General features: G+C 40.6%; 1 protein-coding gene across 1 annotated transcript in view; it reads left to right on the forward strand.

Moving 5' to 3' along the window:
• LOC127803107 (4,5-DOPA dioxygenase extradiol-like) overlaps positions 1 to 11,184 on the forward strand; it is a 30,360-nt gene extending 19,176 nt beyond the window's left edge. Inside the window, exons 2-3 of the mRNA XM_052339139.1 lie at positions 9,934 to 10,310; positions 10,864 to 11,184. Coding sequence (XP_052195099.1) covers positions 9,934 to 10,310; positions 10,864 to 11,053 — 567 coding nt within the window. The 3' untranslated portion in view covers positions 11,054 to 11,184. The remainder of the gene's footprint in view (positions 1 to 9,933; positions 10,311 to 10,863) is intronic.
• Positions 11,185 to 11,434: the final 250 nt, after the last annotated feature.

The raw sequence follows: 11,434 nt of genomic DNA on the forward strand, positions 1-11,434 counted from the left end.
ATCTAATCACATATAAATCCCAATTTTCTTCTTAATTTCACTGGAATAATTCTCTAATTGCAATAATATCCTCAAACACTGAATTAATTGGCATTATGATACCGAAAATACAAAATTAATAACTCAAAACTTAGTAAAAAAGAACGATTCATCCCAGTGTCCTCACCGGCCTGTCGTTTCATTTCAAAACCACTGAAGGGTTAATCCTTACAAAAAACCGGAGCCTCCCTAGAGTTATGTTGATTTTTCGGGAGTCTCCTACCACGATTCGGTTTTACAGCCTAAATGGCAGCTATATTTTAGCTGTACCGAAAACTGTTCTTGATCCGATTTCTTTTGATACCATAAATCCTAAATCGGAACGCATATCGAGACTATATTATTTTTCTTAGACAATTTCACTCTGAGGCATTCCCTACAGTTGATTCGGTACCTGAAATTGCTATCAAACCAATTTTTCGGTGTTCTAAACTCATCGAAATTACGTGGCAACCTCATACGAATATGGGGTGTTACATTCTCCCCTCCTTACAAAAATTTCGTCCTCGAAATTTGCCACATGTCCTAATTCTCAAAATTTCATCCTTAAAATTAATGCCTGATTGATCAAATACTAGAGAAGATCCAACTCAAAACTTGTGAATATCGATGCGCATATCAAGATCCGAACCCTTAGTCTGGCCATGTTCATCAACCGATAGACAAGTACACTTGTCAACCATGCATACCTTTCGAATCATAACCGCATAACTAAGTCCTTGGGTCACGAATCTTTACCTGAACCCCTATCCAAGTCGGTACCCACATCATTATAATGAGCCCACAACTCTCATATCCATATCCTTAATTTTTCAATTTGCTTTTCACTAAGTCATCAAATCGATATCCTTAATCACTGCACTTCTCTAATTCTGATTTCCTACGATGTCGTCTATCCTGAACTAATTAATCATGCTCTGATAATCTTCCAACCTTAGCACAAAAGTCCCTGATCTCGATACATCTTAACTTTTATCAAATTGATCCTTAAAGAAATATTCTTATGTCATCAAACTATTTCAATATCCTTGGGTCCTCAACCATCACAAATATACGTCATCACATATCATCGAAATGAGCTATGCCTCATCTTAAGTCATTACTTGATATAACTTCAAGTTTTTGATAATCATCTTCTAATCATGTCATATAACTATCTCGCCAAGAAATCTTTACAATTTATTAATAAACTCTATTTGTCTCCAAATCTTTTTTTCGTAACATAACGTTTAATATGGATCGAAATCTAACGTTGTCTTCCGAGTCTAGCAATACTAACATCCTTGCATCGCTCGCTCCTTTGTTACTTGGTCACCAAACTAATATACATTCATCTATATACTCATAATTCCTCGCACTTTTCGAAGTGATCCTCAAATAACATTTTATCAGATTAACCATTTAATCCTCAAATTTGCTTGAATTAATCCTCGAGTAATAACGTTTCATGTCATTAACTTTAATCATGCTCGATCCTTAAGGCACTATCTCATGTTAACCATATTTTATCATAAAGAAATCATTTGATTATTTTCCTTGCATCTAACCATCGGCTCTTTTGACTTCCAGTCAACCGTAGCACAAGTTCACTTGCCAACTCGTAATCTCTAAACTTGCTCATTGACTCTATTGTCTACTTGTCTTGGTAATAGGACTATTAACTTAATTCGTACTATTTTAGCCTCTTAGTCCACACAATCTATGACATCATTATTATCCAATCAAAATCTCGGGACCATTTACCCTCAAGCATCACAATGAAGAGCGTCACATGTAACCTTAATATTACAAGGGTCTACTTTACTCCTTGATTGCGCATCAATCCTAGAAAGTATTATAGCTTCTTGCAGTTGTTTAATAATTTATCAAGTTCGAGGAAAAGATATCGACTCTTAATTATCACATCCTTTAAAGCTCGATAATTTACGTCCTCAATCAAGCCACTTATAGCTAAGTCATCTAATAACCTCAAGTTATTATTGGCAATTTCATCATTAAGAATTAATCCTGATAAATCTTCCGAGAATACCTTCTGGTATTTTCTATTTTTCTTACTGCTTTTCCATTGACTGCAAGTGCCTATACCACAGATCAACAAGCTCCTTATAATTTGTTGACATTACTTAGCGATACATTTCTCAATTTGCCCCACTAGACTACCTAGACTAATTGTCTAGCCATACAAGTTTCATTCTCCAAAATCGAAAATCTCAAATTTCTTAATTGATCTAGGTTTGCAGCTCTTCTTGTTACGACCCATTATCCTGGCATATCTGCCATCACTTGATTCTCTCAAGCACGCCAAAGATTCTCAAAGACATCTATGCATAACCATCTCGCTAACTGGAGTGGGTAGGTACCTACGCCTCCCATGGTACTCGAATCTTTAGGGAAATTCCTCGAAAATCCCAAGTTACATTACCTGGTTTCAATTATTTCCTAAAAACAATCGAACCTCAAACTCGCAAAGACTCTTTACCGAATGATACTTTAAACCTCAAATAACGATCCAGGTCCACATACCGATGCACAAGGCACAACTTATTTACAAATTTTCGAATCCTCAAGTCCACTTAGCATACTGAATCGTAGTCACAACCTCTGTTAACTAGGTTTCTTATCGGGTTAATACGACTTACAAGCAATTCTTGCCTTTTAGGTACCCGATCTCTTCCTCAAATTGAGATTATCATCTCATAACTCATCATCAAGGCTTTGAACTGGCCATGCTCTACTACCAGAAATCTCGTTTATCGAGAATCCACTGACTCTCGCATTTCGCTCTTTAGATACAACTGATTATCATCACACAACCATTCATGATCCCATTACCATACTAGATACCGAGGTATTTTATTCCTCGAGCTTCGCATTGTTCGTCGTGTCACCTATTCCCAAGATGACTACGAACCCTGATACAATTCTTTAAATAGGACACTCAGTCCATACTCAATCTATTTCATTTCGGGTTGATTCCCTAAGCTTTCGGCTTCGATTAATTACAACTAGTGGCACACCTCGCCTCCTAGACCATTGGCACTTAAACCCATACAAGGTACAGACCCTACTGGGCTGTCCCAGATCTTCATCATCTGATCGTCTCCCAGACAGTCTGCTATGATGCTTCGATCGACGGGCTTCCCGTACCTTATCGTAAGCCATCCATCAACCATCTGCACGTGGGTCCTTAGATCCAGATCTGTCATTGCGAACACCGAACCAGTAGTGCCGTCATGCTGTTAAAGTTCCTTATCCCATCTTTGCTTGTCACATCGGTTACACCACTGCCAGCTCATCGATTGACACAACTCATACGCCATCATTTGACCATCTTCGGCCTCTCGCTTGACTTAATCTGTTGGATCTCTGATCTACACATCCTATTTCCGAGATATTAAATGATCCTCGAAATACTTATCATTTGATCCTAACTCTTTAACTAGGTCATATCACATCAGACTAATCATCCATGATTCGATCATCTTTAATAACCATAGTTATCCTATCATTTCTCGTAATGATTTCGACTAATGACCTCAAATCAACAATCTCTAAATCTCTCAGATCCATAATCACGGTTATCGATTCAACTTTATACCTGAATCATATCATCGGTTTCTAACTTCAATAGCTAGATCATTGCATTAGCTTCTATCAGGCTTTTACTATTCACCGAGAATAGTAATCGTATACTGGAATAGTGTCTGTACGTGAATAGTACACTAGGTAAGTTCCCAGAAAAGAGAGGTGGGTCACAAATGGACACACTTAAATACCAAGTCTTTCCTTAGCCAGAACTTGCCTAGACATGCACTTTCACTACTCAACACTGAAATCCAGTAACCTCTAAGCCTTTAATCGACAATCCCTGAATCTCCTAAATAGGGATTTCGTCTTACGAACCCTTGACTCTTTCCCCTAAGCCTCCACTTAGGGTTCCTACTAACTGGTTCCATCAATACCAGATACCCTTAAGTCTCCAAATTGATATTCCCTAATCTTCAAATATAATTTAACTTCGATATCAACTACATCCGAGTCACTTAGGGCTTCCAATAATTTTAAGCTCTGATACCAACTATAACGCCCCGCTTTCTCAGGCGTGTTATAAATTGGGACAATTTTGGGACAATAATTTTTTTTTTCAAACTTAATTCTAAACCACATCATACCTCGAATCCATCCCAGAATTCCCATTCATTTATCTCGAAAGATAATTACTATATACATTAAATGCGAAAGCAAAGATCGAAACCTGATATCTTAACATTAATCATAAATTCTTACATCTTCAACATTCCTCAAAACGTTCAGAATCTAAAGTAGCAGAACTTAAATATAGGGGCTACGTAACATACATTTCATTCTTCATGCACTCTGCTAAGTGCCATTTCATGCATCATTTATCCTCGAATTTGCTACAATCTCCATCTGGAACGTTTGAATATTCCATGGGCAAAACCCAAGTTAGATGATGAATCATCTAAATAAGGGTACAGAAAACATATTTCGTGCATGAATGCAATGTCTTTCCTCGTAGGTGTCAACTACACCCCTCATGCTATCTACCATTTTTGCGGCCCCTTCTTTCGAAGCCGAGGTGTATGGGTGCACCCTTGGTAAAGCAGCGGTGCCAGTTCGTACTCCCTACAGTCTCAAATGCGAGTGATCAATGATGTCAACGTGTATTCATGCATTTCATAGTCATGTCATGTATGTAGTCTACGTGATGGATACATATCAAGGCATGTCAATATGATGAAAACATTTTCGAGGAACATAAACCAGTTACAAACCAAGCATTTTCCATAAAACTAACTTTAATTGGGGAGTACCACTTACATTCTCAAGCTTATCGGCTATCTCGATATCCGTGCCTTGCTTCGTGCATCGCCTCAATTTGCGTGCCAATCTCAAAATTTGCACCAGTCACTTCAACTTAAATCTCAAAGTATCCTAATCACCATAGGTATTTAAATAAATATTAAAACCTATTTTTCCATAATTTTTGACATTTTCTTTAATTTTCTTTCTATTTCTTCCTATTTTCCCTCAATAAATTCAAACTAAATATTTCTAAAATATTTTCTCAAATATTTCACTGCGACAATTAATAAGATAATATTCTGGAATTTTTGAAATTTTCTAGAGAATTTTACTCACCTTGACTTAGCATCTCTGACTTCTCGATATGCGTGCCATATTCCTGAAACGCGTGCCCGGACAATTTTTCTTTTCCAAAATCTCCGAAATAATAATAAATCACCAAATCCTATTTTTCAAGATTTTTCGAGAATTTTTCCTATTTTTTCTTCTTTTCTTTTTTTTTTCTTTTTTTTTCCCACTCCATCTTCTTCCTCCAGCTCCTCTCTCCCACCTGCAACTCCCTCCTCTCCTTTCTTTCTTTCTTTCTTCTTTCTCTTCTTCTTCCTTCTCTTCTCTTCTCTTCTTCTTCTTCTTCTTCTTCTTCTTCTTCCTTTCTCTTATTTCATCCATGGCCGAACCAGCACCGCCCGTGGCTACGGCCGCTTGGACCTCCGCCGGCTGCCTCGGCCTTTCTTCCACCGTGCGCCTTCGTAGCCGCCCCCTGTTGCCCACACAGCTTCCCAGGTAGCTGATCACGGCGGCCTTCGGCCCTCGGCTGGTTGCTGCTCGTGCGGCCATGGCCACTCGCAACCTTGGGAGCTCGCGATTTCTTCTCTCTCTCTCAGCCTTGCTCGCCCACGCTCGCTGTCATTTCCTTCTTGCATCCATTTGCCCATATCTTCTCCCTTTTTATAGCCACCCGAGCGCCCCAAACCTGAAAATTTGGGAGTTGCAGGGTATGGGCTGATTGTTGCAGGGAGTGGGTGATGCACACACAGCACACGCACACTAATATATATATATATAACTCTATATTATATTAATTTATTACATATTTAATTACATATAAATCCCATTTTTCTTCTTAATTTCACCGAAATAATTCTCTAATTGCAATAATATCCTCAAACACTGAATTAATTGGCATTATGATACTGAAAATACAAAATTAATAACTCAAAAACTTAGTAAAAAAGAACGATTCATCCCAGTGTCCTCACCGGGCTGTTGTTTCATTTCAAAACCACTGAAGGGTTGATTCTTACGGAAAACCGGAGCCCCCCTAGAGTTTTGTTGATTTTTCGGGAGTCTCCTACCACGATTCGGTTTTACAGCCTAAATGACAGTTGTATTTTAGCTGTACCAAAAATTGTTCCAGATCTGATTTCTTTTGATACCATAAATCCTAACTCGGAACGCATATCGAGACCATATCATTTTTCTTAGACAATTTCACTCCGAGGCATTCCCTGTAGTTGATTCGATACTTGAAATTGCTATCAAACCAATTTTTCGGTGTTCTAAACTCATCGAAATTACATGGTAACCTCATACGAACATGGGGTGTTACAGTGCATGGTAGGTTAAGGTGGTTTTATATTTTCTGTTCCTTTTTCCTTTCATGCGGGCCCTCGCCCAGGTTCTTCGGCTTGGCTGGGGTATCCGAGAATGGGGTCTCACATTTCTTGGTATCAGAGCGCTTTTGTAGTTATTTAAGATAAGATGTCCCTGTACACCTAGGTTGTTGGGTAGAGTTAAGCTGTCTCTAAGGGCAAGTTAGCATTAGAGGTTTAAATTGCTCTAAGTTCTATTGCATATTTTGTAGGGATATGGACACTCCCAGTGGTTAAGAGCTAGGCCAAGCATTCTGCGTGCAGTAGAGGTATTGATTGCCGTGCAGCTAAGGCAAGAGCAGGCAACTATGGGGGAAATTGCTAGGAAAAGTGGCAAGAAAAGAGGTCGAGATACAAATTCTAGGTATAGACCAGGAGCTGTTCCAGAGTGCAAGACTTGTGGCAAGAGGTCTTGGGGACAGTGTAGAGTAACTCAAGGGAACGTGTGTTTTCGTTGTGGGCAGCCAAGCCATGTGAGGAGAGATTGTCCACATAGATCTTACATAGTGCCTAGTCAGGGTATAGTCTGTTATCATTGCGGCCAGCCAGGTCGCAAGGCCAAAGTGTGCACTCAACTAGTTTCGGAAGGTGGACCCAGGATTGAATGATCAAGCTCGAGGCAAGCCCAGATATCCTATGTCCCCAAGGATCAAGATGCAGCCAGTGTAGTTAGCCCTAATAGGCGAGTTGCGGCATATTGAGGTCATAAATTCAGTAATAAGAGCTCAAAGGTTTGGGTTGTGTGATAATGTATCATGATCGAGTGATCGTGTGTGGATCACGTTGAGGCACAAGGAGAACTTCCCAATGTATGATTTGGAGCTGGCAGTTGGGGTATGTGCTCTTGAGGTTATGGAAGCACTACTGATGCAGTGAGATATTTGAGGTGTTCACGGACCACAGAAGTATGAGGTATGTGTTCTAGCAGAAAGAGCTGAACAGGAGGCAGCAACGGTGGATGGCGTTCCTGAAGGACTACGACTGCACTTGTTGTATCACTCAGGGCGTGCCAATTTGGTGGCCGGGTTGATGGCCCCGGGGTGGATGCTGGTTAAGGCTTTTAGCCTGCTATTGGTGAGTGTAGTGTTGAAGGGTTCGTCCGTCTTGATAGTTGGCCTGGCAGTTCGGCTGGATCTGGAGACTGAGATACGAGAGACTAGTGGGGGTAACTAGCATATGCATCTATGGATAAATGAGGGTGGCCAGCCTATGGATTTTGTTTTATGAAATGCGATATGGCATTCTTAAGTTTCGGGGTAGAATGTGTGTGCCTAGAATTTGGGAGAAGCACCTACCGTTGGTTGAGTTCATGTTACCACGGCAGCGTCAGAATGGCTTCTTATGTGGTTATGGTGGATGAGCACTGTCGGCCGCTCGATGTACCAAAACTGTTGATCGTAAGACCTTCAGATGAGCAGTCCCTATGGTTGGACTGAGTGGGTTAGGGTAGTCCATACCCAGGAAAGGAATGTCAGGATCGCTGGAGGTGAGGAGGCCTCTGCCAGCGGGTGCGTCGGATTCCTTAGGGGATGAGCGATCCCATATCGGGTCGATAAAGGGATATGCTAGATGTATGGGTGCTAACTGTCGACTGTTGAGGTATGGTTGTTAGCCATTCTTGTTTGCTCACCATCGGAAATTTGAAATTTTGTGGACTGTGAGATATGTCCAGACTGGGAAATGGTTTATTTCGATCTTTGGAGATGGAGTGTATGAGCCAAATTTCGAGGACGAAATTCTTTTAAGAGGGGTAGATTGTAACACCCCATATTTTTGGTAAAGTTGCCACGTATTTTAAGTGAGTTTAAAATACTAAAAAATGGCTTGATAGCAAAATAACACCCCATATTTTTGGTAAAGTTGTCACGTATTTTAAGTGAGTTTAAAATACCGAAAAATGGCTTGATAGCAAAATAAATCGCCGAATCGACTGCAGGGAATGTCGCGGAGTGAAATTGTTTAAAGAAAATGGTATGAACTCTATGAGCGTTCCGAGATAGGATTTATGGAAGTAAAAGAAAAATTAATTGAAATGATTTTCGGTACAACTAAAATACAGCTATGATTTAGGCTTAAATACTAAATTGTTGTAGGGGACTTTCGGGAAGTCAATGGAAGGCTGAGGGGGGCTCTGATTTTTCATATCGACCAACTCTTCAATGATTTCAGGATGAATATTAAGGGCCCGATGAGGACCCAGGGGCGAAATCAATTTTGTCAAGTAAACCCGAAGTCATTAATTTTGGTTTTAAAGCATCGCGATGCGAATTAATTAGACGTTAAAGGGTGTAATGGCAATTTAAGAATTCCCTTTTTAAGTGCTATTATTAGAATCCTCAAGTGTAATTAATGAGAAGTGGGGATTAAATATGTAATATGTAAAATGTATATTATATATGTATATATATATACTCGTATATGTGCATGCGCGGGCAGCAGGCGTGGGGAGTCTTCTGAAGCCCGATGTAATGGGTTCTTCATTAGAGGGCTTGAGCAGAGAGATTGAGGAGAATGTCGTGAGTGGTGGCTAGGGCTGTCGGGTGCTCGCCTGTTCATATCCAGAGAGAGCAAGAGAGATAGAAGGAGAGAAGAAGAAAGATGGCCGAATCGGCCATTGCAGTAAGCTCGGCCATGGCAGCGAGCTCGTGTGAGCTGGCCGACGCAGAGAAAAGCCAAGATCGAGAGAGAAGGACCGAGAGCTCGAGGGAGATGGCTCGTGGGTGCCGTTGAAGCCGCAAGCGGCCATAGCCGCAAGCTCCAAGTGCGGCCATGGCCGCGGCAGTGTCGAGCGAGCAGGGCCGCGAGCAACGGCTGTCCACGAGGCTGCCATGAAGACCATCGGTGGAGGTTCTGGAAGCTTTCAACGTGGGCATCGACGGCCGAAAGCAGCTGGAGGCGGAGAACGAACAGCAGCTATGCTGCTGTGCGCGCGGGCTGCGCGCAGGAAGCGGCCAGCAGCCGCGGTGGCGCGCGATGCAGGCGGGGGCGAGGTGTGCGCGCGAGGATGGCGAAGCTGGGCGGCTGGGCATGGCCGTGAGGTGGCTGGTTCGCGCGGCCATGGAGGAAAGAAGAAGGTGCCGCGCGCAGGAGCCTCGGTGAAGAAGAAACAGTGAAGAAGATGATGAATAGGAGAAAGAAAAGAAATAAGAAAAGAAAAGAAAAAGAAAGAAAAGAAAAGAAGTTCGTCCGATCCTTGACATTTGACAGTACAACCCACCACTGACAAAACCCTGGGATAGGAACAAATGAAACCTAAACTTACCTCCAATATATATATATATATGAAGGGCATATATATTATAGCCTGTTCTGTTGAATTCATTCTGTTTTTGTTTTTGGTTTTGGCTGGGTTTTCATTTGAGTTTAATGCTGGGTAATTCCCAAACATATATGTGTGTGTGTGTGTATGCTCAAGTACCCGGCTCCTGGAGCTCCAGAATTGGCAGAGAGGGTGAAGGAAATACTAAATGCAAATGGGTTGGAGCGGGTGGATGTGGACAAGAAGCGAGGGCTTGATCATGGCGCTTGGGTTCCACTGATGCTTATGTATCCAGAGGCAGATATTCCAGTGTGCCAGCTCTCCATTCAGACCCACAAAGACGCCACTTACCATTACAATCTGGGCAGAGTCTTGGCCCCTCTCAAGGATGAAGGCGTCCTCATTCTTGGTTCTGGGGCTGCCACTCACAACCTCAGTAAGCTCCGCGCTTCCAGGGGCCATGTCTCATCTGTTGTTGATTCCTGGGCTTTGGATTTCGACTCCTGGCTCAAAGATGCCCTTCTCTCTGGAAGGTATTGCTACGCATACACAACTCCTCATTGTTTCCTCCTCCCCATCTTTAATCATCTTCAAGTTAATTTGCCTCTATTTTCTTAGAATTATTTTTTTATTTTATAATTTATATACAAAATTAAAAGTTAATAATAGTTTGACCCATTACAAAAATAAAAATCTTTAATTCACCCCACTATTTAGAAGATTATAAACTATCGACATCCAGTAAGTACACAAAAATCTACACACAATCTCGCTTTTAGATTGTTATAAAGTTAGAATAGACAAAAAAAAATTATTTGATTCTTCTTGTATTTACCTTTAAAGTTGAATTTATTTGGCAATGCTAATAATAATTTTATTATATAACATTTTCTATATGAAAACTCATGGTCAAGAATTATTTGAGTGTAATATTTGTACTATTACACTTAAACTCATATTTATATAAATACTGTTTAAAAAATAAAAAATAAATTTTAATTATTAAATTTATTTATTTATTTTTAATTTACACGTACATCATTTACGTAGAGAGTTCAGTTATCTAATTATTTTATCTCTCTGCAGGTCTGAGGATGTGAACGAGTATGAAGAGAAGGCACCATATGGAAAAGTGGCCCACCCGAGGCCTGACCATTTCTACCCATTGCATGTGGCCATGGGTGCCGCCGGCCAAAATGCCAAAGCTGAACTTGTCCACCAGAGCTGGGGCTTGGGCACACTTTCTTATTCCTCTTACAAGTTCACCGCAACCTAATTCATTATCTAACTACAAACTGTTCCAAATTACTGGATCTCTGCATCAACTTCTTTGGTTTGCTTTATGTTTGATGTTCGAACTTGATCAATTTGAGTTCATATCCAAATATCACTTTGGTTTGCTTTTGCTTTCTTCAGTGTAGATGGGAGTCGATTATATTACTTATTATTATGATAGCTAGTGCTTAGAATTTTAAGAAAGTTGGGTATTTGTTGGTGCCTAACTTGAGTCTTTGGTGAGGAGTCAAGGGAGTAGAGTAGTCTTGTTGGCCGAACCGCTATAAATTTGTTGTGTGTTGCTTTGTTTATTTTCCTTTATTTTAGCAGTGTTTTTCCTTTTCTATAAAATTTGAAATCAGTTTTTATACTTCAGCAAAAA

Source organism: Diospyros lotus, chromosome 6 (genome assembly GCF_014633365.1).
Source record: "Diospyros lotus cultivar Yz01 chromosome 6, ASM1463336v1, whole genome shotgun sequence".
Lineage (NCBI taxonomy): Eukaryota > Viridiplantae > Streptophyta > Magnoliopsida > Ericales > Ebenaceae > Diospyros > Diospyros lotus.